Source organism: Poecilia mexicana, unplaced genomic scaffold, assembly GCF_051168715.1.
Source record: "Poecilia mexicana isolate PSO_F unplaced genomic scaffold, ASM5116871v1 scaffold_2, whole genome shotgun sequence".
NCBI lineage: Eukaryota > Metazoa > Chordata > Actinopteri > Cyprinodontiformes > Poeciliidae > Poecilia > Poecilia mexicana.
Window position 1 is genome coordinate 700,291 of NW_028263371.1, and position 26,408 is coordinate 726,698.

General features: G+C 37.9%; 2 protein-coding genes across 2 annotated transcripts in view; both read right to left on the reverse strand.

The window, feature by feature from the left end:
* LOC106908208 (noelin-2-like) overlaps window positions 1–6,919 on the reverse strand; it is a 39,201-nt gene extending 32,282 nt beyond the window's left edge. The window contains exon 1 of the mRNA XM_014974243.2: window positions 6,454–6,919. Coding sequence (XP_014829729.1) covers window positions 6,454–6,597 — 144 coding nt within the window. The 5' untranslated portion in view covers window positions 6,598–6,919. The remainder of the gene's footprint in view (window positions 1–6,453) is intronic.
* A 6,122-nt stretch (window positions 6,920–13,041) lies between these two features.
* LOC106908231 (uncharacterized) overlaps window positions 13,042–26,408 on the reverse strand; it is a 33,905-nt gene continuing 20,538 nt past the window's right edge. The window contains exons 41-62 of the mRNA XM_014974275.2: window positions 26,197–26,304; window positions 26,059–26,112; window positions 25,899–25,952; window positions 25,762–25,815; window positions 25,625–25,678; window positions 25,395–25,502; window positions 23,939–23,992; window positions 22,270–22,323; window positions 22,117–22,170; window positions 21,959–22,012; window positions 21,756–21,863; window positions 21,624–21,677; window positions 20,944–20,997; window positions 20,754–20,861; window positions 20,188–20,241; window positions 20,023–20,058; window positions 19,863–19,916; window positions 19,440–19,758; window positions 19,208–19,320; window positions 19,052–19,120; window positions 18,037–18,270; window positions 13,042–17,959 (exon numbers count right to left, since the gene is read on the reverse strand). Of these exons, the coding sequence (XP_014829761.2) occupies window positions 17,813–17,959; window positions 18,037–18,270; window positions 19,052–19,120; window positions 19,208–19,320; window positions 19,440–19,758; window positions 19,863–19,916; window positions 20,023–20,058; window positions 20,188–20,241; window positions 20,754–20,861; window positions 20,944–20,997; window positions 21,624–21,677; window positions 21,756–21,863; window positions 21,959–22,012; window positions 22,117–22,170; window positions 22,270–22,323; window positions 23,939–23,992; window positions 25,395–25,502; window positions 25,625–25,678; window positions 25,762–25,815; window positions 25,899–25,952; window positions 26,059–26,112; window positions 26,197–26,304 (1,998 nt within the window). The 3' untranslated portion in view covers window positions 13,042–17,812. The remainder of the gene's footprint in view (window positions 17,960–18,036; window positions 18,271–19,051; window positions 19,121–19,207; window positions 19,321–19,439; window positions 19,759–19,862; window positions 19,917–20,022; window positions 20,059–20,187; window positions 20,242–20,753; window positions 20,862–20,943; window positions 20,998–21,623; window positions 21,678–21,755; window positions 21,864–21,958; window positions 22,013–22,116; window positions 22,171–22,269; window positions 22,324–23,938; window positions 23,993–25,394; window positions 25,503–25,624; window positions 25,679–25,761; window positions 25,816–25,898; window positions 25,953–26,058; window positions 26,113–26,196; window positions 26,305–26,408) is intronic.

A 26,408-nucleotide genomic window follows, 5' to 3' on the forward strand; every position in this document is an offset into this window, starting at 1 on the left:
TATAATGCCTCAGCATTAGGAGATGGATTTATTTATACAAGACACTTCTGTCAAACATATGCGACACTTAACCTTCAAAACATAATATGAAAGTAAACTAAGAGTCAATTTCAGCTGAATTTGGTTTCAGGTATATCAAGTAGAAACTGAAAAGAGCCGAATTAAACAACAAAATGAAAACAACCTTATTTTCCGAGGTAAGATAAAAATGGTCCCACACTGAGGAAACCTTTCTTTTGCCTTAAGGCTGCTCCATAGTTGACGCTGTACCATAAAAGATCAATAATTCTTTTGGCAAATGCATCCTGTTGACAGTTTTGCTTCCTTATGAACATGGTTTGGCGCATCAGTGTCATTTCGAAACAGTTCTCGTATCGGTCACTTGATTTGCTGAAAGCGATAAGCGCACCTACATGGGGTTCGATCTATGGGCTTGACGCATGTGCCGACTCATCGGTGTTGCCGGACCCATCACTACTGACCACTCTCTGACTCTCATAATCATCTGGATTACTCCATCCCTTCCTTCTCCTTGCTGCTCTTCTAGGCCCAACTCCTGGATAACTCCTCAACCACCTTAGACTGTTGCCTGTCCATCCTCAGTCTCCTGATGAGACTCATCCACAGGAAGCACCAACAACCGCATCACCTGCTGTAGAACCCATGTACTCACCTCTGCTCACCTTGATCTTCAGGCTGAAGTCGATACAGTATTACTTTATCATTCTCTCCCACATTTACTCCCCAGTCTAACCACTCATCTCTTTCTCAGTTCCTCCTCTGGTCCGGTCCCTCTCTGCTACCTCAGATCAAAACCTCTACATTCTCTCTCCATTACACTTTGATGTAATGATTTCAGCTGTACCTTCATTGTGCTGCTTACTCTCCCTCCCTCAGGCTGATTACTCATTGCCCTCACCCGTACTGTGCTGATCTCTATTTAAACAGCTGCTCATTACCTGCTCAGTGTGAGATCATCTGTTGTCCCAGTCACAGCCTTGTTTCAAGTCCAAGAAGTTCCTCGTTTCAGATCCTGCCTGTTTTTGACCACTGTTTGCCTAGCCCCTTTCAGCTTTGAGAAGAGTTTCTGACCCCCTGTTGCTGAAACTTGCCTGCCTCTAGCAAACTGAATATTGGATTTTCCTTGCCTGAGACCCTCCTCTGCCTGACCCTGGACCGTTTTGACTCCTGAGACCTGGTTGGTGGATATTTGTCTGTCGTTAGTGAATCCCCCTAAGACCCTAAGCCCTTCGAGTTTCCACTCTCTCAACCCTCCCAAGGCTGGACTCTTGACCCCTGTGGATCCCCTTACCTGATAAATCTCTTTTTGTGTTTTATCTGTTCTTTTCATCCAGTCATGACTCTCACTTCTGTTTTTGTGTTCCAGACCTACAACCACACCCTGTGGAACCCCTCCAACATCATCAATTTATTTTTAAATAAATATTTGACTATTACCTCTTGTCTTGACTGTGTATTGGGTTCTGGCTGGTTACTTAAATGTTACACTTCGCACTTTCAATAAATCTGTTTAACTGCTTTGTGTGACCGTAGTTGTTGCTTGCTTTCGAGTCCTGGTAAACTCTCACTTTGTCAAATTGTCTGTTCCCATCAGCTGCTTCTGGTCCCACAGGCCAAAAACATCCGATAGGTCACTATCTTCATCTTGACAGTATCCCTCCCTTCTGGTGCCCATGAGCTGATTCTAGGGTTGCCCCCCAAAACAGGCACTGACAACCTTGTGGCCATAACTTTGATAAGCCGCCTCAATGATGGAGGAGGGGAACATGGCCGACTCTGTGCGGGCCATGTTCCACCTACTTCCTCCAAAATGTGTCTGAAGCACTATCTTTGTAGTTGGTCAGTGGTCACTTTGAGCCCAACATTTAAATTTGTCCTGTCCTTCTGTGGTCTTTTCATAGCTGTAGATGTACCCATTATGGAAAATGTCAGCTTCACGGTCGATATTTGAAAGTGATACCCGGTCATCCTCCGCCTTAAACACCAGTTGTCCACACATCAGATATGTGTAAAGGCTGTTAGTGTGAAAAGTCGCTGCTTGTCATCAGAAAATGACTGAGGACAGATGGTACAACTTAATTACAGTTTTTACAGGAATTTCAAAGACTGGGTCAGGAATCACAGGATATCTTAAATCATCTAGACTGTCTGACCATGGGACAATCAGTATCATCACATCAGTGTCATTTAAAAAGTGTCTTTATGTTGGAGTTGAAGGTATCACAACAGTTTGCAATTCCACACATTTAATAGTTTAGAAGAGTAGTTGTAGTGTCTCGTTGTTCCTTTGGTAGAGGAATGACAGGACCAACTTTACAAATAATACATGAAGACCTCGGACATTGTCCACAATAGTCAGCTGTGTACAGCTCACAGTCTGTGTTAATGCCATATTGGGTCAGATAGTCTGACACATAAAACAAAAAGACTCCTGGCTTGTCCCAATTTACTACATCCTACATCTTCAGTGTTTCAATTATTTCATTCTGAACTGCAAAGACTTCATCTGGGGGGAAATATCTTCCTGAATGTTGCATTGCTGTAAAGAAAAACCTCACAAACAATGGAGTCTCTGAAAAAATTCAAATGCTGAGCCACAAACCTTCTGGTAATAATCAAGTTCATAATGCTATGTGTTGTAGCATTCATCCAACAGTTGAAGAATGAGTTGGGAAATCTACCAAACTACATGGTCGGCTCATGAACATCCACATTGCCGAAATTATCTGTGTCATTTTGAATTTCATCTTGTGAGTTTTCTTCTGCTGAAGAGGATTCTTCTAATGATGAATCCTCAAAGATTTCTTCAAAATTTGTCACAATTTTCTTGCTGTCAAAGCTTGGTTTCACATCCAGGTCCTTTATGTTTTTGGGAAGACTGGTAAAGACACTTTTTTGTAATGTCTGTGTTGGCAAAGAGTTAGTTGATTTCTTCAAAATGTATCCACACATTTCCAGCATTTGTGTTTTCAAAGTGAACTTTCTCATCCTTAGAGGAATCTTCCATGTCCTTTTGGTCTTCAGGGTTCAATGTCCAAACCAAAGTATTTTGATCTCTCATCCTCAGAGCTCTCTACTAAAACGTCTTTGCCTCTTATGCTCTATCCTAACAACTTTTCAACTCCCGTTGTAACAAGAAATCCAAGGTCCCATCAATATCAAAAATCCTCTTGACTTGGTGAACAGTTAAAATGGTTTGTAAAATCAGTTTGAAGTCGTCTCTCTGGAATCGATCTACCTCCAACCAAGTTGAGAAGCAAACTGAGAATTCTTGTATTCTTGTATCTCTTTGAACTCTTATGACATCATTGATGAGAACATAGAGGTTCTCATCAACATGATGATGTCAAACAACTCGTCAGGTTCTTGTTTGTTTTAGTTGCTATGGAAACACAAGCAGTTATGCATTTGGTATGATTATTGTCATTTAAAAATGCATGCGTAGACATCTAAATTTGTAAATATTAGTCAATAAATGTGCATAAATTAAAGTTTTGTATTTCTCCTGTTTTCCAACTCATACATGTAAAAATCTGAGATTTTACGAGAATACTCATGAACAAATAAATTAATAAAAGTGTTTTTGATAGGTTTAATAAAGACAGTAAGTATTTTTCCAGAAGTTAGACACACATCAGTCACATTTAGAAACTGGCTCTGAACCATCTGCTTGATCTGTTTTGAACTGTGGGTGAGGAGGATCCTCTTAACACCAGCATTGATGTGCAAGTGGGTCTTCTTTGACCCAGAGAGGTATTTTTTTGTTCTTTGTTTTTTTGCAATATCTTTGTTATTAAAAGTTTTCATCATTTCATATTCCAGGTATTCCCCCAAAAACCATGTTACTGATATCATGCAATTAAAATTATTAATTTACCTTTTATACATTTTAAGAAATAACATTTTTTAAAATTATTATCCCTTGTGATGGACTGGCGACCTGTCCAGGGTGTACCCCGCCTCTGGCCTGTTGGACAGCTGGAGATAGGCACCAGCATTAAGTTTGGCTCATTATTCAAATTCGTTTCAAAAGTTTTTTCTCTAACGAAACCCAATAACTGGGTAATCATGTAATATTTCTGTCATGTATAAATCCACCTTTCTGAGAAACTTACTTACAGGAATTTTATTGGCTGAGTTTTATTACCTGTAAAATCAACAAAAAATAACCAATCAAGTATGATTGTGTCCAATAAATATATAAGAGGCTGAATTTTTTAACTGAATTACAGAAATGTTAATGTAATGTCCCTGTGGGATTGTAAAGTAGTATAGGCTCAAGGATCAGAGGTGAGCAGAAAATCAGAACCAGCCACTGCTTCAGTTTCTTCCAGTTATATTTTTTTATTCAGTCATTTCTCAGACTTCTCTCCCAGCATTCAAACTCACTGTTTTTATACAAACTTGGCACCACACCTGTGCTTGATTGGACACAGCCACCAAGGAACAGGTCAAACAAACAAAATCTAAACAAAGAAACACCAAAACTACAAATCAATTTACAAACTCCTACATAATGAAATTATCTGCAAAATAAGTTACATAATCCAAAATAACTCAAAAGATTATTTTTAAAGAAAAACAAACAAAGCAATACACAAGAAAAACCCTCTAATTGGTAGAACCCAATAAGGTAATCACTGACATCATCCAGCCACTTAATCAGGAAGTACTGGGTCGGCCCCTCCCACACTCCTGCAGATCTACAAGGACAAATGATGGTGAGTACAAAGAAAAAATAAATACACCTTGAAACAAATTCAACCCACAATCCAGAAATAATAACCAACCTAAACATAGATGGATCCTGCAACATAATGCTAACACAAACAAACCCGGGATAGTAAGTAAAGCAACATTGCAATGTTTACATTAATTATTATAACCAACTATAAAAATAAGTGAATGAGAAAATATAAGGGACAAGTGGTGAACATAAACTGTACCACTTTGTCACAGGGATCTATAAAATGTGATTGATTAAAAAATATTTTGTACTGAGATTCAGCAGTACAATAAAGACTGAAAGGAAAATGTTCTTTCAAAATTCACTGAAAATAATAGATTTAGTCAAATTGTAATAATATTGAATGAACAAAATGTGATTTAAAAAATGCTCAGACAGCATGCTTGAAATAATGACTTTTCTTTAACTGCCATGCAAACTCAATCTTAATAACTTTCATGTTTACATAAGCAATTCTTTGACTTCACATCCAGCTTAAAATATATTCCTTACATTTGCATAGAACTAGTATAACTGCTCTCCATGTGCAGTCAAGTATAAAAAATTACAAATTCAGGTTTGCAGAGAACACAACAACTTTTGGTTTCTGTCAATAAACCTTGAACAAATACACTCTCAACCTGCTTCGCAGCCATAATGACTCCATCTGTTGGTGTGTGGGCGTCCGCTTTCACAAGACCGCTTGTACTTTGCTGAACTTGCAAAGTGCTGCCATGCAGCAGACGAGGAAGAGCCAAGTCAAAGGCTCCAAACACGAAAACACACTCAGTTGTGTATTCATCACTTCTGAAGACATCCTATTCATCCACATTTATTTTTGGAGACAAATACACACAAGAAGCTCTACATCCACACTTGATGTCCACCTTAAATGTAGCACATCTTGAGTTTGTGATTCTGTAAACAGATGAGGAAAAGCTCGACCACGGAGAAAAAGTGATGAATATGCACAGTAAGACTACCATTAAGTAAGACTCCCATGTGTGCAGTGGACCAGCATCTACACATTAGGGCTGCCAGGGTGTTGCCAGGGTAACCAATCCGCTGGTTGTCCCATGGGTGAGTCACATTCCTTCCCCTTTTCTCCCTTCACAGGAGAAATATCACACTAGCAAGTCTAAGACAGAGCAATCCTACTAAGCCGTTTAATTTTCTTTGTGAATCAGTGGCTTCATAATGTGCATATGGTCCAGGAGGAGACATATTTACTCATTTGCACTATCTAGTTTGCTAATTTACATCTCTTAAAGCTTTTTCAATTTCTGAATAGGGTTTCTGATTCTGCTTTGCATTTTAGTTTTTGTTAGAATCTATTTTTTCTCTTACAAAAAGAAAGAAAATGTGCGTCCAGAATAAATACTTTCAGATATGAAACTAGATTTCCTTTTGGGTTTTTCCTCCCCATTTAAAAGGCAGACATTTGTCTTAGTCTCATTAACAACAAAGCATGCCACCACAGAGAACTTATGCAAGTATTTGCATGGAGGAAACAGAAGGAGAAAGCGTTTGATCCATCACTGAGAAATTTCAAAAGACATAAAAGAAAGAAGTCGCCCAAAAAAATCTTTTGCACATTAGTTAGAAGTTAGAAGGTAAATTATTTCTTAAAAGATTCATCAAGGTTCATCACTTTAGTTGATAAAATATCATTGAATATGTTATTTAGAAAAACAAGGGATACATACACTGATGATCCGTTCGTGTGTGCCATCAGGGGAGATGATGGTTCCATTGAGTCCAACGAGCGACGGCAAAGTCTGGGACATCCAGTTAGTTACCATAGCCATGGTGCTGAGCACAGCACCAATCTTGAGCATTGGAACAGTCATCCTGATACACACACATTCACACAATTACAAGAAACTCTGCAGCATCAAAGTGTTGGTAGCAGTCATCCTAAAACCAGCAGGTAGCTATGCCTCACTGAACTACGAGTGAAGCATTGTGTGCAGCCACAAGACAGGAAAGGAAATCCAATGGAGATTTTTCCCACTGCTGAAGTCCAACAACAGTCCCAAGTTAGAGAATAAATCCTGATACACAATCAGCTCCAGAGGTAAAGGCAAGTCAGAGCATCCAAAACTCAGCTCAGAATGCAGGAGATTCTTCCTGAAACAGTCTGGGTTTTTTCTTTAAATGTGTGTGTGGGTTTTGGGCTGCTGCCTTTGTCTGGCACTGAGGAGTTGTGACTGAGCCAGAGCTGCTGTTCGGTTTTATCCACTCTTTGCTCCCTCTCTCTCTCCGATCCCTCTCTGCAGACACCCCTCCATCGTTTACAGACTCGTCCTTGTTCTTTCAACTTGATCATCGAAGATGCAGAATTAACAAAAGAATCTCAGTGGGAAATATAACAGTCCCCATTAAAAATAGCATTTATTTTTCCACTTTTTTAATATCCCTCTTATTTGTATTTTTATATTTTTCTCACTTGTTTGAACTAAGATGTTCCTTTCTTGTCCAGGTGTTGTCATTGAATGCTTATCTTTTCCTTTCTGTTTGCCCTCGCTTTTCTTCTTTAGTACATGATGGAATGAATGCACAATGCTTAGGATTGACTTATCCTCATCTGAGAATTATGGCACAAGCTTCACAAACTGACGCAGCTCTGCCACCATGTGGTCATATTTGTATAAAAACAGTAAAATACACCCATGATCAACTGTGGCTCTCCTGAGTTACTATGGGCAACACAATTCCTCAAAACTAACAATAATAATAACATATGCCATTTCAGTTGAGTTAATGACTCTACGATTAGTCTAAGGTTTCAATTTAGAAAAAAAGGAGAAAGAAGTTTTATTCTGGAAAAAGTGATTTTGATTATATATAAATAAAGTACATTTGGCAGAAAACATATCCTTAGGTAAAAAATAGATCAAATTTGCTGAAATGGTTTTTTTAAAATAACTATCCAGTGATGGACTGGAAACTTGTCCATGGTGACTTCCTCTCTCGGTGACCACTGGGCAACAGCCTCACGTTTATCCCTGGGATAACCGTGTGTGTGGTACATGCTTAAAACTGCTGCAATATTATCATATCAGTGAGGCAATTGCTGAATGTTTAATATTTTGCTACCAGAAGAGACAAGCAAAGACGACAGACAGTAGTGAACAGCTGATAAACCTGACCTTAGCCGGTACATCTTAACATTTTATAATTGCCATCTTATTTGCTCCAGGTTTAATGTTTGAAGGTATCTTTTACTTGTTGACAATTCAACTAACTCACTATAAGTACTTCATAAAGCATTTGTTCTCTTCAGCAGAAACAAGATTGCTGTGTCTGATCTCAGTAAAAAAAAAAACTCTACAGGATACACATGGATTATAAATACGTTGTCTTTCAGCAAATAAGAACCAACATGAATATTTCAACTAGACACACTTAGATGATTTTCAAGAGGTGTGGAGACTAAACAGAGCTAACAAGACAGCTGAGGGGTTCAAACATTTTCAGAGTATTTATGGTCACCAATTCTTGTAACTCAATATTTGCATTTTCATGAGATAATATATTTACAAAGGACAGAACAGAACAAAACAGATGCTATTGTTTGAGTTTTTAAAGCTCAATAACCTGCAGAACCTGTGACTGCACCATCCCACAATAGTGAAATAACTGGTTGTCTATTAATAAGTTAAAAAAATAAGACCATCACAAGTAAATAAAAATATTTTGTTTTCAGTTAAATTGAAAATTATCCAAATTTAAATAATATTTTTGAAAAAAAGTCTATGTTTTGTTTTGTTTTTTTATTTGAGGAAACAATATAATATTTTGTTGAGATTTATTCAACCTTTCCATAAAAATACACAAATACAGTATTTACCATTCAACTGTAGAAATAACTGTACAATTTCTGCTAATTTAGTGGCACTTAATACATATTTAATTTAAAAAGTTACAACAACATTTAATTTCCCTTTTGTATGAATAAAGTATTTTTGAATTGAAATGAATTGAATTTGAATTTAAAGCTTAAATCCAAATAATGTCTATGATTATTGGAGTAGAGACAGAGGTTGAGGGAAATAATAACTCGACCCCTGTTTCGGCAAGTTTGCACATTAACAAAGATATTTGATTGAATAATTCAAAATAATAAATGTTCAGATCAGTTCATCTGCAGTCCCAGTTTTCAGTTCAAATGTCTGTTCCAGACTTTGTTTCAGAGTGTTTTGTGGTTTTCTTTCTTTTCAAAACCTCAGATTTATCTAGGAGACAAAACAAAAGATTTTAAATAGCTAAACTTAGTCAAATACTGCTACAAACATACAAACAAAAACAAAGTCAAAGATATGGCTACATGTTGTAATGGATTTTGAAGAGCCATTGCTGCTCAGTTCTGTTTACAATGCCAATTCTTCATCCAGCAGCCACAGCAGGAGCCAAACTGATGCCAAACAAACACCAACGCCCACCTGTCAGCTGACTAACAGTTTGTTCTGCCAAGCAGCAATAGCAGGTCTGGGAAGGGTTTATTGATCATGTGACATTCAGTGGTTTCTTTTCTAGAAGGCCATTGCCTTCCTGTGCAATTCCTCTCAAAAAAAGTCTTGCTTCCATCACAGTCTGAGATTTCTCCCTTTCACTTGGATTGTCTCCAGTTGATTTTTGACTGGACCAATCAGAACAGAAAGAGTGGTGAATGATGACATTGATTTTCAGCGATATTTTAGAATTGTAGCCTGCCTGTTTTAACAATGACAATGGAGGAAGTAAATGAAGCTGGTCAGTCTATGTTGGTCACGCAAATATTGAATATGGAACTAGCATCCAACTGTTCAGCTCGGCTTTTCTCTCTTTGAAGTGGATTATGTATTTTTTTAAAGAGCAGGCCATGTGTGTTAAGCGTCATAGTGTTGAACTGGTGCATCATTATGTCATGGACAAATGTTAGCAACTGAGCAAAATTTAAAACTGGGCTCTTGGCTAATAGGGGCTAGAATTTTACAAACATCGGTTACAAAATCTAGAGGAATATATTTATATTTATATTCATATTTTATAAATATAAATTTATAGTTACTTCTTGATTTTAGAAGAAAAGAAACATGGAACAAAAGAACATGTACTTTAATAGTGAACAAACATTTTGAACAAACATGAACAAACGTCTTACTTGCATGCTGACTTACACATCACAAAACCTCCAGTAATTAATGTTCAAGATCTCTGGTGTTTAACGTTTATTATTCATGAACATCATAATTACAATAAAATGAAGTTTAATCAAAACATGTATAACGACTGAAGCGATGAATCAATATTGGAAGAATCCTGAAGAATCAACACCGGCTGCAGAGTGTCAGACGGATCAATCACTGTCCATTTCTGTCCTTCTTTGCAGACTGCACATCCAGACGTTATAGACTAACTGTGAATTGCCTCAGGCAGAGTCTGGGACTTGGCTGCATAATGATGTCACTCAAGCATTGACTGCAGACAGAACGTGTCTCAGAGTTGGAGAAGAAATGCAGAGAGGGAAGAATTGGAGAAAAGGTTGAATCCTTGTTATATTAATATGGCCAGATGGATTATGTTTACCACCTTTGCTAGAAACTGAAATTCAAAAGTTTCTGGCACGACTTCACCACCTCCCAAGTTGTTTAGAGAGGCAAAGATCTTGTGGAGTGAAGACTCAAGCATGCTTGATGTACAAGGAAACAACTTTATTGCCTATAAACATCTGGACTCTAAGATTTACACCATTTATCCATATAATTTAGTTTACAGTGGGGGTAATTATATAAAAATCAACTTGTTTGAGATTTATATAATGTTAAAATGTTCCCCTGAATCAAAAGCAGACCTGGGATTCGATGATCCTTCAATCTCCATTTGCTTGCTCCCACAAACTGTTGCTTAGGGAGCAAGCAAACTGGGAGCTCTGAGGAGGGTTAGGGTTAGGGTTAGACTACAGCTCCTCCTCAGAGCTGTTGTAGTCTCAAGCTAAACATTTGCTTCTCAGAGCAACCCACCCCCACGCTTCCCTAATACAGCTCCTTTAGACTAGCTGCAGCAGCAATTAGCAAAAACCTAGTGGAACTGTGAGTCTGATGACCTCATCATACAAACTATTTCTCAGTGCTACGCAAATTGGATGCCGGTTAATGGCATAATCCAAAGCATTGTTGTGTTGACTTGGTGAAGGCCGAGCCTGGGTTCAAACCTGGGTTCAGGGTTTGTGCATTAGCACTTAGAGCCCAGTCCTACCCTGCTCCCTGGCACCCTGAGAGCTGTGGTTCCTTTTGGAAGCAGGGCTGGTTTGAAGTCAGTTGTTGGTTGTATCACTGGCCACAGGGGCGGACACATAGAAGAGTCGTCCTTCAGATTTTTCAGACAGGAAACATCTGGTTCAGCTGCACCAGACATGAGTCCAGCTCAGACATGATGCTTAGTTGAGATTTTTTTTTTTTATTGATTTAGTTAAAGCGTAAAGCTGAGGTAACTAAAACATCTGAAATTCTAAAATTCTACTTCTAGTAACCACCATTATGAAGAAAAAAAATTCATAGAAACCTGTCTAATATAAGATTAAATTCCATATCCTGATCAAAAATGAAAGAGTTTTACTTTATTATAAGCGGCCATCTTAATGCCATCCAGATCAAGTGATGGACTAACAGTTTATTCTTCATATGCTTTGGTTCAAAACCAATAACTTCTGTTAATAGTAGAACATTTTCAGTTGAATGAAGCTGACACTCCATCTGCATGAAAAATAACAGAAAATAGAAGAATGAGCGCTTAGTACTTTGTTTGTGCTGCTTTGGTTTCTGAGATATTAAAAATGAGTCTAGGTCATCCAGAGGTCACCATTCCCCCATCTTGCTCCAGAACAAATGAAAGTAGTCTTACTTTTTAGTGCTTCATTTGTTCACATCTGGATTTTTAGCAACAAATCTGACCTTCAGAGCTCAGTTTAACGTCTTGTTTCCAATCATTCCATTTTCTGATGATTGTAACATCAACAGTCACGTGTGAGCAATACATTTTTTATGTTATGCATGCTGTGGCAATTACAGAAAATAGAATGTCATATTTGATGAAAGCATATACTGATTCAATTCATCGTGTCAGTCCAGGCTCCACGTACCTACATCCTCAGTGTGTGTGTTGGCTTCTTCTTTTCAGCTGCCGCTCTAACTGCTCCTTCTTTTTCCTGTAAATTATCGGAGCCAATCATCTCAGATTAAATTCAGGGAAAAGATAAATTGCTTTTAATGCAAAGTAGAAGGAGTTCATCTGGGGAATTGAAGATGTTTGCGTGATTAGAGAAGGTCAGTGCCTTGTTTCATTTGTTGTGTTATCTATCATGGTGACTAATAACAGAATATATTAAAGTACAGACAATGGCAGAATAATAAAAAAAGGCACCACAACGCAGGGAATTTTTAAAAAGACAGAAAAGGACTCCATCTTTAACTGACCAAGATCACCCTTTTATATATATATATATATATATATATATATATATATATATATATATATATATATATATATATATATATATATATATATATATATATATAATTGTATTCCAGGGGGACCTATATAATAACACCATGATATTACACTCCAAAATCTGTGGATCAGCCACAACTTTAAAAGCACCGTCTTAATAATTTGTAAGTCTTTTCTTTAACAGAAGTCTAGCGTTTCAGGGAATGAATATAGGAAATTTGTGTTGTGAAGAGTGGTAAAAAATCCAACTAGAATTGCTCCAGGTATGAACATTGAACAAAGTGAAAATTGTTTTTTTACTCCTACAGGTGACACCCCAAACTGCACAGAACGTCTCCCTGGTCTTTTGTTCTGAACCAGGTATGCTCAAAGAATATTTACAACTGTGATAAAATGTTAATTTTATGGAGCAGGTAAACAGGTTGGAGGCTACTGTTAGCACTAAAGTATGAATGACATGACAATAAGGTTAGTCACATTGAATTTACTTGTCAAAGGGGCAGTGAATCTGATTTCTAACATTTCTAACTTGGAAAATGATTAAGTGTGATATAAAACAATAGCAGTTAAACTATACAAGAAACATAATACATAATCACATAGCCATATGTCTGAAATAATGCTAATAAAAAGCAGTTAAAAAGTGAGGTCAGGAGAGGTGCTAGTGTCCATCTCCAGAGGCCAACTGGTGAGGGTCGGGGTCACCCTGGACAGTCACCAGTCCATCACAGGACAACACCAGAATATAAACATGAATAAAACATATTTTTTTCCAGGATATCAAAAAGCAACAGATTCCACCATTTGTATAAAAGTTATTGTTTGCTTTTATGTTAAATTTGATAAAAATGGGATTATAATAATTTAAATGTACATTATGTACTTTTATTAAAACACAATCAGTTTCCGAACAAATATACCAAGAACAACATTGATTATTGACAAACATCAATGTTTCCTCACAACTATATATATATATAATTGTATTCCAGGGGGACCTATATAATAACGCCATGATATTACACTCCAAAATCTGTGGATCAGCCACAACTTTAAAAGCACCGTCTTAATAATTTGTAAGTCTTTTCTTTAACAGAAGTCTAGCGTTTCAGGGAATGAATATAGGAAATTTGTGTTGTGAAGAGTGGTAAAAAATCCAACTAGAATTGCTCCAGGTATGAACATTGAACAAAGTGAAAATTGTTTTTTTACTCCTACAGGTGACACCCCAAACTGCACAGAACGTCTCCCTGGTCTTTTGTTCTGAACCAGGTATGCTCAAAGAATATTTACAACTGTGATAAAATGTTAATTTTATGGAGCAGGTAAACAGGTTGGAGGCTACTGTTAGCACTAAAGTATGAATGACATGACAATAAGGTTAGTCACATTGAATTTACTTGTCAAAGGGGCAGTGAATCTGATTTCTAACATTTCTAACTTGGAAAATGATTAAGTGTGATATAAAACAATAGCAGTTAAACTATACAAGAAACATAATACATAATCACATAGCCATATGTCTGAAATAATGCTAATAAAAAGCAGTTAAAAAGTGAGGTCAGGAGAGGTGCTAGTGTCCATCTCCAGAGGCCAACTGGTGAGGGTCGGGGTCACCCTGGACAGTCACCAGTCCATCACAGGACAACACCAGAATATAAACATGAATAAAACATATTTTTTTCCAGGATATCAAAAAGCAACAGATTCCACCATTTGTATAAAAGTTATTGTTTGCTTTTATGTTAAATTTGATAAAAATGGGATTATAATAATTTAAATGTACATTATGTACTTTTATTAAAACACAATCAGTTTCCGAACAAATATACCAAGAACAACATTGATTATTGACAAACATCAATGTTTCCTCACAACTATATATATATATAATTGTATTCCAGGGGGACCTATATAATAACGCCATGATATTACACTCCAAAATCTGTGGATCAGCCACAACTTTAAAAGCACCGCCTTAATAATTTGTAAGACTTTTCTTTAACAGAAGTCTAGCGTTTCAGGGAATGAATATAGGAAATTTGTGTTGTGCTGAATCATTGCCAGGCAATCAAGATATTTTTTTTCCAAATATCTGAGTGATTTAAGATTAGACATTTGCTAAGAATGAGTTTCAAATGTTTTGCCCTTATTATTGTTTTTTTCTTCAAATTAATCAACAAAACTTGTCTTTTTTGACCAACATACAAAAATATATTTTAATGTCCAAGTGAAATTAATAATGTGTAACATAAAATAAATGAATAAATACTCAAATCTTTTAAATCGACTGACCTAATTCAACAGTGGTCCAGCCAGTTGGTGCTAGTAGTTTCACAATGAGTGGAGTGGAGATCACCTGAGTACAGGGGTTAGTTATGTGTCATGGGGTTGTAGTAGAAAGGCACCTGTGTCTAGAAGGTCTATTCACCTGTTAATTGGAATTCCTGGTTGCCATGACACCATGAAGACAAAAGAATATCCCAAGCAAATCAGAGGAAAGGTTAGTGAAAAGTATAAGTCAAGTGATGGATACAAACAAAATCTCTAAGGTGGTTAACCGTCCCTGGAGTTCAGCTAAATTGATCCTCAAGAATTGGAAGGAATATTTTACACATTAAATCTGAGACCAGACCAGGCCATCCTCACAAACTGACTGCATGTGGAAAAACTAGACTAGTGAGAGAAGTCACTGGGTCACCATGACTACACTTAAAGAGCTACAAGCTTTAGCAGCTGAGATGGGAGAGACTCTGCATTACAACCACTGTTGACCATCTTCTTCACCTTTCAAAGTTTTATGGCAGAGTATGAGAAAGCCACTGCTGACGAAAACTCATATAAAAGCTTGACTAGAGTTTTCCAAAAGGCACATGAGACTCCATGGTCGTTCTTTGGTCAGATGAAACCAAATGCAGCTTTTTAGCCATCAGACAACATTATATGTTTGGCAGACACAAAACACTGCTAATCACTACACACTGTGGAATCCTGATGGTGGGGAGGCTTCTTGGCAGCAGGCAATTGAAGGCTGAACAAGGTAAAATGAAAACAATAAAATATAGGGAAATTCTAAAGAATCATTTGCTTCCATTTATAGGAGAATTATGGCAACATTTATTTTCCAGAAAGACAGGGATCCAAAGAATCCAGCCAAAGCTCCAGAGTAATGGTTTGAAGACAACAAGGCGGATGTTCAGGAGTGGCCAAGTCAAAGCTTAGACCTCAATCCAATAGAGAATTTGTGCCAGGTCTGGAAAAAGGGCGTTCACAGCCAATCCCCAAACAACCTGACACAGCTTGAAGAGATTTGCAAGAAGGAACAGAGTAACATTGCAGAATCCAGATGTGCAAGTCTGACTGAGACTTGTCCACACAGACTCAGATTGCAGCTGAATATGCTTTCATTAAATACTGATTTGAAAGAGGTGAATATTTATAAATCATATATAGAAATCAGTTTCCACTTTGATATTACACAAGGAGTGAGGGGTTGTTAAACTTCTTCAACACAAAAAAACAAATTTTGTTGCCTTTGATTAAGTAGCTAAAGTAATACAAAGGGTAAAACATCCAAGGTGATGAGTGGTTTTTATAGACCCCGTAGGTCCAAGACATTCTGATCATATCCTTTCAACAGTGACATACTTTTTTTTTTCCATAGCTGCTGCAGCAATATGAGCTTAGTTAGCTGAAGGAAGCTGTTATAATGATTTGAAAATAAACCTTTTTTTTTCTACAGATATATCTTACTCAACACCTGAAGTTACAGTCTTAAATAAACTCACAAAAGATTTATGTCAGGCTCTCCTGTGACTTAGTTTATGAATGGAGTTTGACTGGAGTTTTCATTTTTCTATGTTGTGACTGAGTGAGTTGTAGGACTTGTTTTGTAACATTGAAAACTTAGCATTTTTTTGGTCATGAAATTGACTATTATTTTCCTCGTATAAGCAGTTTTCTAAGGATTTCTGAACAGAGCCCAGAACAGGTGACATCACAGAGATAAACAGGAAGTTGTATTTTGTAGTGTCTTTCACAGTAATTATTATAAAAGGTGAAAAACATCTAAACTGTTTTAGAGAATGTATACTTGTAAATTTAAGAAAATGAATGACTAGTCTGTTACTTAATAGCTAACACTGCAGACCTGTGATGAACTAACAACATGGACCTGAAGTTGAATTTAGTTCACTTTTAGTTCAGACTTCAATTCTGATAATGAAAACATACTTGATCAGGACGTACCAGACATGGCGTTTGACATCAAACAGGGTTTAATACAGATAGTTTAAGATAGAAGATATTCTAAAAGATAAAACATTGATTAATTATGAATCAATGTTGGTGTTACTCATTTTGAAAGTGGTTTTAATGTTGTGGCTCATCAATGCAATGTGTTTAACTCAATCACAACCACACAAGTATAACAAAACAAAGAACAAAAGAAAACAAAAAATTGAGGTTTGATAACGACAAAAAATATCTGAAACTGTACACAGTCACAAATATGAGATTTGAATTGTATTGAAATACATTTTTATAAAACACACTAACTCTTATTGATGTCCTTCTTGGAAAAATTGTTAAAACATCTATGTTTTTCATCACTAAGAAAGTGGAGTGGAGAATATTTGTAGCACTGTTAAGAGAATGTGAATGAATGTAGGTCAAAGTCTATTTTCTTTGTTGGATTCAGACTTTCAGTGGCTGCAGGCAGTAAAGAATAAATAAGATCAGGTTTGTTGCAATGTGTTCATCATTCCACTGCAGCCTAAATTAATAGCAAACTATTTTCCTTTTGAATAGCTTATAATATCACTGTTCGTCCTTTGACTTTATTGTAAACATCAAACTGATTAAATGGTTAAAATAAGTAACAATGAGTGTTTTTCCTCAGTAACAGGTTCCACACAAATGAAAGATGTTTCTCCTTCCTTGTGGTACTTAGGAACACTAAGAATGATCATCAAACCCGATTCCAGTAGCCAGAATTATTCTCTGTGTCACAAATTAAAAGTCAGCTTCTTCTTTATGATTTTTCAATCAGATATTTGCGATGAACACAATAAACTAATATGAACCTATTTGTGAATGCTGACAGTTTCAGTTACTTCATTGGATTATGCTGGATGATCTTCATCTGTCAGGTTTAAGAATATTCATTCCTCCACCCTGATTCCCTTACAGGTGACTGGAGATAGATGTGTGTGACAAAACTAAATTGTTTTTTCAAAGTCATTACTGAAACAGAAGCAGAGAAAACAGAGCAGAGTACACGTGTTGAAGAAGAAAAAAGAAGAGAAAAAACCATGAGGACATCAACAGAGGTGTCCTTCTCTTTGTAACAGCATGTGGGTCCACAGTGAGCCACTGCAGCATACAACAACAATGAACCTGTAACATACAAACCGAATGAACATTTGAGCAAGAGTGGTAGTTTGAGCCATGAAACATTGTTTACTGTACAAATTAAATATGTGATCCTGAAAGTTTTGTTCTCCCTGCATGTAAAAAAGTGTCCAAGGCTCCTTTCTATTAAATTAATCCCGTTCTTATGCCTTCCTGAGATTGTTAACCATTGAAGCAAACCGGGCCAACTTGGAAACCAAATTTCTGGTTCCCATTGCCGAAATCGGACACAGCTATGTCGATGATGGGGAGAGTCTGGGACGTCGGTGCCTCAATTTCCAAAACCGTCCTCTCCTGTCCTGAGCGTACCTGCACAATATCAAACGACAAAAATTGAAGCACATTTCTGCACGTTTGCTTTAATGTCACATGTCTGCAACACTTACTTGGCAGCCGTCGTATAGTGGACTGATGTAATGTGCGTTCTCGTGAGTCAGCTCCTCCCCGTTGCTGCCTCTGAAGCGCAGTGCATGTTCATGACTGTAGGTGGCCACGTGTAGCCAGGCAGCAGAGTTGAGGCAGTGATAGGTGAACGTCTGCTTTGCTGTGGCACTGAGAAGCTTCAGGAAGGTCAGCTGAACGATGTGTATCGAAACACCATCTGACCCTGTGTAGGAGAACTGGAAGAGAGCCACACAATTCATGGTCAAATACAGCGAAGACACAATGGAAACAAAAAGTAGCTCTGTGCACATCATCACCACAGTGTTATAATTTTGACAAACTAAGAAGCATAAATTGCATCTTGTATTTAAACTTTCGGCAGAGCCAGGTTCTTTTTCAGAGCTCTGGATGGTAGTCACTCACAGCAGCCTCATTTAGTCTCCAGGAACAAATCTCTGTCTTCATCCCTCAAACTTTCTGATTATACTGTTGCTTGTCAAAATGAAACTGACAGCCTGTGTTTTGTTTTCTTAGGTAAAATAATTGAAGCTGTTATTCTGGTCATCTGTGGCTCTAACTAAACCAACACTTTCTTTAAAAGCATCCCCAGGGCTGCAGAGAGCGTACCAATCAGTGCAGACTTCCTATCTATTCACTCAACCAATTTTCTCCATGGAAACAAACCAATCTGTGCAGACAAGTTTTCTCTCTGTTGTTGTGGAAAAGAGCGTCACCTCAGCTCAATTACCATCGATGGTGCTTTTGATCACTGAACATTTAAAAAGCCTGAAAAATTAACTTGTGGGGAAAAAAATAGAAAGCTTACAAGAACATGTTGTATATAAACTCAGTGCAGAGACTCATTAGTTATGACATGGACAGACGTTTAGTTGATTTTATATTGATCACCAGAAATGGATCTCTGTTGCTAGAATCATAAAAATTATCTATGAAATCGCATATATCTCCCCATTAAGTCGGAATGAAACTGATGCAGATTTATTTATCACATTGTACCTGTTTTCCTTTCCTGAATTTACTGTACCAGGTCTTAGGTTTTTCCCCTTTCCATGCTGCTAATTTCACCTGATGGAAACAAATAACATGAAGTTAGTACTGCTGCAAAACAAAATAAGATTTAGTGATGTCTTACTGTAAGCTGTATAAACTAACAGACTGGAACTTTTTGTCTGGGTACAAACACGTTTCTCCCTGTGCAGTAAAGTTACAGAAAGCTTTGAAGGCATCTCTGTGGCAGCCCTGGTTGGGGTCTATCCAGTACTCCCCTGGAGAGGCAAAAAAGAAACAAAAAACTAATTCACATAAAGGACATGAATGTTTTAGACATGTAAACAGAAGAGGTCCAGATGTTCTGATTCAAAAAGTTCATAAAGTGATAAAGTACCACTGGGGAGCTCTGGATGGAGGAGCCAGAGCTCCTTGCAGGTGCGTGCTGGGCTGTGGTAAGTCCCCATTGGGTTACGCAGACCCTCCACCTCAACTTTCATAGATGAAATTGAAGCAAACACTTCTTCCATGTCCTGAGCCTCATTATCTTTCACCAAACCATCCAGTGTGGCCTGGTCACTTTGCACCCAACCGTCGTCCTCTCCTCTGTCCATGGTCTCCTCCTCATCCTCCACTGTAGCACCATCGACCACAGGGTGAGTTCTTCTTCTTCTTCCTCGCTCTGGAAGAGGTGAAAAACCAACAGCGGCCCGACCCTAGGGAGAGAAAACACACCAAAAGAACAAAGAAGAAGTTAAGGCAGAGTCTTAATGAATACAGACACTTTGATGGCACAACATTTGCTATGGGCAGAACTCACAGGTGGTCCTGGAGGCCCCACAGGGCCGGTGTCTCCTCTGGGACCTATTGGACCCTAAATAGTAAATAATACAATGTACTTTAGGTTGTACTGTGGAGCTGCTAACAATGAGTGTAATAACAGGGAACAGTTAAAACCTAAAAATCAGTATCAACTGTACCTGGTTCCCTTTGGAGCCTTTTTGACCAATAGCACCCTATTAGAATAGGACAGGTGTTGAGAAGAGACAAGCATAAAACTAGGATTAGTAGTTTTCCAGAAAACTGTCAGGTTAGCAATTGTTTAGTCTCTTTACAAGCTGTGAGACGGCCTATAGTTTACTCACAGACAGTCCCGTGGGACCAGGAGGTCCAGGTGGGCCTGCTGGGCCGACTGCACCCTAATTTTTATTCAAGGAGACAAAACTGTAAGTAAACAAGACAAGCTTCAACAGAAATATCTTAAACACTGTTCTTGTTGCTCAACGTCTACTTGAAGCTGGAAATGTCCCGATCAAGTCTGAGGTATGATTGGTTTTTGAAGCTGCCACAAAACTCAACTTTTGAAACCCATTATTAGTACACTGTGATTTTATGTCAGGTACACCCATAGTTTCTGTGAGCATACTGTTAAGCTAATTATTAAGAAATCCCAATCTATTTTTATGTGGATGCTGTACAAAACTGTATTATAAGCAACAAATCTGGATTTACAGAGCAGGCTCAGTTTCTTTAAACAGCAGGGAGCGTCCCATGGAGGTGAAAATGAAACATGTTTAAAAAATGTGTTATCAATGTAAGTTTTCCTTATTAATGTGTACCTATGTGCAATCTGAATTATTTCACCAAGCAACTCTCAAGTATATAATTCCATTGTGTTCTGATTAAGTTCTGACTGTGGGTGTTTCAGTACCTCATCTCCTTTTGGACCTTGGAGGCCTTGGTTTCCTGGTAGTCCTCTGTCACCTTTCTCTCCGATGTCTCCTGGAGGTCCTATGAGTCCGATTAGTCCACCATGACCCTGTGACCACACCATGAACAAGGTTACAAACACAACAGTGAACATATTAGAGTAAAAGAATAGTTGCATGTTTTTGATTAACCTTGTCTCCCTTCCTGCCAGGATCTCCCTTGAAGCCGGGTAAACCTGGTGGACCCTAAAGAGTCAAAGGTTATATAGTTAAAATCATGTTTTTTTATGTTGTTTGTTTTTTTACATCAACCTGATCAGATCAGTCATAAAACATTAGTATTCATATAATTTTGTTGATACATTTTCTCTACTCAATTGAAGAAATGTAATTTATTTTTGATAGCTATAGATCCTTATTATTAATGTTTGCAATTTTAGTTAAAAGTTAATTAACATTTTAACCAAATTCATACATTCTCCCAAACAGAAACCTTCAGGTTAACTATTTAGTGGCTCTCAACCTGAAGTCCAACAAGGTCAGTGTCCTTGAACCTTTAAATGTTTTCCTACATCAAATGACTAAACAGCTTCTTTAGCCTTTATTCAAGCCCTACAGACTCAGCCTAGCAAACTAAGTTGGGGTGTGCTTAAACTGAGACACAGCTAAAAGCTGCAGAACACTGGCAGTTGAGTCCTGCAGTTTGAGACCCTCGCCAGGCGCTTACTGAGGGAAACAAATGAAAGGTAACCGGACGATATTTGGCGATAGTTGTTGTCTCATGTCTAGAAACGATTCACTTTTATGTACAAGTTCATATTGCTAATTAGCCTCATGCACATTAGCCTAAATGTTTAAATTGAAGATCTTACCATGGGACCTGGAGGTCCAGTTTGACCCGGTGGCCCATTTAAACCCTGCTCACCCTACAAACACACAGAAAGAGAAACTTATTGAGCGTGGTCTTTAGTCTGCTTTCTTCCTAGTGGCACAAACAGACTCACTGCTGGCCCAGGGATTCCTCTCAGGCCCTGTGGACCATTTTTTCCTGGATGCCCTTGAGAACCTCTGGGTCCCGTCTTTCCAATGGGACCCTCCAGTCCAGGGGACCCCTGACAGAATGACAGAAACATGGGACACCCTCAGACACACGGTTCATTTCAAAGGTTTTTTTTGTTTTTTTTTTTAAAGATGCTTCAAATGTTACCTTTGTTCCTTTCAGACCTTCTTTGCCTTCCTTCCCTGGTTTTCCCAAGTGTCCCTGAATGTTTACAGGTGAGTTGAAAGTAGCAGGACATCATTCAAATAATGAAACTTGATACTGAGAGAATAATAATTAAAAAAAACACAATCAGCAATACAAACCCTTCGTCCAGGAGGCCCCGGTGGTCCAGGCTCCCCTGTCGGCCCTGGGGGTCCCTGAGGAATTCAAAGAATGAGGTCCCCTTGTATGATAACATCATCTTAAATAATGACATTAAGGATGTCAAAGGTTACAGTTTACAAAGTGAAACTTACAGATTTACCAGGTTCTCCGGTGTCTCCTTTAGATCCGAGGAGGCCATCTACACCCTAATGAGGAAGAGAACAGAGTGGGCAGAGGAAAACTAAACTATAAAACATTCATAGCTGTATTAAAAATTAACATGAGAAAATATTGTGAAAAGCATAGCTGAGAATTTACAAAAAACTTTGTGTTTTACAGTTTAGTGAGTAAACTGAAAATATGCAATGTTAGTTTTATACACAAATAGCAGGGTTAAACAAATGTAAAAATGCCAACAAATGTTCATATTTTACTTCTGGATTGCTGTAGTATTTATTTAGTTTTTTATTTACTTATTGATTTTTTGATTTTGTCCTTCTGGAACACATCACTGTCTTTCACTACAAACACGCAACATTAATAAATAAAATATCCATAACATACATACATTAAAGAGATGTTATATTTATGTGATCTTGTGGTTTCTTACAATGTTAATATAAAATATGCAATATTTAAACATAAATATAAATAAACAGTTGTGGTTAGGAGTTGCTTCCTTCTCTTCTATATTTAATCTTTAATTGGAATATGTGGTTTAATCAAAGTCTAACTGAGATCATATTGACTTTTCTATTTATTTTTATTTTTTTACAAAATAAATGTTTAGCTTACATGCAGTGATTTGCAAAAATATTCATAACCCTTGAACTTTTCCATATTTTGTCACTTTCCAACCTGAAGCCAACACATAGCAGAAGCTCCTCCTGCCACATGTCTGCTTCTGTCAAACTGTAAACAGGACTTCTTGTGCTTCTCTAACGACTTTCTTCTTGCCACTCTTCCAGAAAGACATTTGTGCAGTGATGACTAATAGTTGTCCTGTGGATAGATTCCCCCACCCGAGCTGTGGATCTCTGTATCTGGTCCAGAGTCACCATGGGCCTCTTGGCTGAGTCTCTGATCAGAGCTCTGCTTGTTCAGCTGGACGTTTAGGTGGACGGCCTCATCTTGTAGGTTTACAGTTGGACCAGACTGTTTCCATCTCTGGATGATGGATTCAACAGTGAGATGTTCAGAGCGTGGGAAATCTTTTTACAGTCTAAGTCTGCTTTAAACGTCTCTGCATCTTCTCCCTGACCTGTCTGCTGTGTTCCCTGGACTTCATGATGCTGTTTGCTCTCTCATATTCTCTGAACCTCTGAGGCGTCACAGAGCAGCTGGGTCTCTACTGACATCAGATTACACACACCTGGACTCTGTTTAATCACAGGGAGCCATCAGGTAACTTCTGAAGGCAATTGGTTGCACTCAAATTAAAGGGGGCTGAATACTTCTGCACGCCGTGCTTTTCAGTGTTTTTATTGTAAAATATGTTTTGAATCACATATAATTTTCTTTCTACTTCACAAATGCATACCACTTTGTGTTGGTATGTCAGATAAAATTCCAATGAAATATACTTATATTTTTGGTTGTAATGTGTCAAAATATGGAAACGTTCAAGGGGTGTGAATAGTTTTCTAGTTTTGTATGTTCTTAGAATGTGAATGCACATCAAACGTTCCCACACATACAACACAAGCTTCTAAGGAATGTGTCATACATTGCTGCCTTACAGCAGTGAGATAAACAGACCAACAGTCAGCACTTTATGATTATTTAAAAGATAAAACAAGTGAATTTCAAGCAGGCACTCACGTTGGGTCCTGCCTCTCCCTGCTGACCAAGGTCACCAGTCAGACCTATAGGACCCTGTGGAAAGAAGACAATTCAAAAATACAACGCATTAAACCTTACAATGAAAGCACATATTTTGTTAATTTTCAACAATGTGAATTTGCTATTGCTAAAAGATTTCAAATGTTTGATTGAAGCTAAAGTGAGTCATTAGGCTAAAACGTTTGTTTCCAATAGAGAATATGGCAGGCATCTCTTAAAACATGTGAGAAAATAATAGAAAAAAAACTATTATTGGTCAAACAGCATGTATACCTATGTTAAAAACCAATAGAAAAAAATATTTGTTTTGCATTACAACAACCACACTCTTATATTCGCTAACCAGCTTTTTTCATGTTTGAAAATTTGATTTTAGGAATGTGATCAAAGTCTGTGATATTGAAGGCCTCGGTGTCTTCACCTCAATCTTTAGCTGCCAGCCACAGATTCAGTATTGGATTTACGGTCAGAACTCCTCACAACAGAGGAAACCGAAAATAAAATAAAGGGTCCGAAAGAAAAGCAAACTAGAGTTCTTAATCAGTTCAGAAAGGCCACAGGAAGGTGGCCGGTCACGAAGGAGCTGAGAATCTGGAGGCCATCGATGACAGAGAACCAGGACGACTGGAGGTCAGTGGTGATGGTAGACCCTGAAGCCATGAAGAGTCTCTGAAGGCCTGTAGCTAAAACGGTATATCTCCAGGTGGAATGCAGTTATTCCCCTGAACTAAAGACACAAGCAATAAAAGCTTTTGTAGTCTCCTTAAGTCTCAGAGGCTGAGAAAAGACTCTGAAAACATTAGGATGTTACTCACTGTAGTTCTAGTCTGTTCTTGAATTTTTTTCCATTTGTACCTGATGCACTGATTTGAGTTCATTTTGCCAACAGTCTCAGACAGACTGGTTCTGTTTAAGTAACTTCTTGATTCGAGAGGTCAGGCAGTAATCAAGACTGGTTGTGGCAAGTAAGATGAAGCTCTTTTGTACCTAATTATAATTAATTCATGGTTTAATTGGAAGAGGCCAAACTTTCTCAACAAGAAGACTGCAGATCCCACAGACATTTGATGGCTAATTGTTGCCCTTAACAGGGCAATTACTTTATCACATAGCTTCTTTTTTCCTAATAAATGAAATATTTTTCTTGTTATACTCGTGTTTATCTCTGTCTGATATTAAAATTTGTTTAATGATCTGAAACATTTATATTTGACAAACACTCTAAAAGACTAGGAAATCTGTAAATGGTAAATACTTAACAATATTGGTATTTTACTTTAAAACCACAAATTTATCTATCACCCATTTATTTACTACAACTGTTCAATTCTTTAGGAATAGACTCTACATTTCTATTTACAACTAAAGTTGTTTGTGTATGCTACAGTAATGTGTGTCATAGCACATCACACAGTACAGTGTGAGTGGCCCTTACAGCATTGCCCTTTGCTCCATCCTCTCCTGGAATGCCCCTGGCCCCCGGGGGGCCGGCGGCTCCTGGAGGGCCCGTATCTCCCTTTTCACCTTGGTCTCCTTTGTCACCCTGTAAGCAACAGGAGAGGAGAGAGGAAATGTAAAGTGTGGGAGACTCTTAAGGCAATAACATTAATTGTAAAATACATTTTTATTCCAAGGATTTGCTAGCTACAAACCAAACAGACTCACCAGCCTTCCTGGAATACCGACGGGTCCAGGGTCCCCCGCTTCTCCATCCTCTCCCTAAGAGGAAAAAATATTAAGTGCAAAAAATAAGAGAAGTATTAGGATATTCAAGTGAAAACAGTGAAGTTTTTTTTTTTTACCTTTTCGCCCACAACACCCGGCTGTCCAATCATCCCAGGTCTGCCGGTTTGTCCCTGTGCCACACAAATTATATTTATTACCGTAGAATTTAGTTCTGGAAAGATTAAGATTCAAAATCAAACGCCTAAGGAATTACCAGTCCTCCCATTGGTCCTTGAGCACCATTGGGGCCTTGTAGTCCAGGTGGACCCTACAACCAGGTAACCACGATAAATCAAAATTTTTTTCAAACATTTGTGACATTAGAAAAAAAGGTGCAAAAGCAAACAAACAGAATAAAGAGAATATAAACTTACCATCAGACCAACATGTCCACTCTCTCCCTTTTCTCCAGGTAAGCCAGGCATGCCCTGGGACAATATGCACAGAATTATTTAACTGAAATAAAAACTAAATTAATATGCTTCAAGAATCCCCACATTCACAAACCTAACCTGTAATCCTCTCGGCCCTCTGGAGCCCTTGAAACCACGGGGCCCCTCGTCTCCTTTGGGACCGTACATACCCTGCTGCCCTCGAGGGCCAGACAGCCCATCTACACCCTGTTAGACAGGTGGAGTCTGGTGTGAACACATTCAGGATCAACGTCTCGTGACATTAGTGACAACAGATTGATTACTGGGATCAGTCCATTGTGATGGTGCAT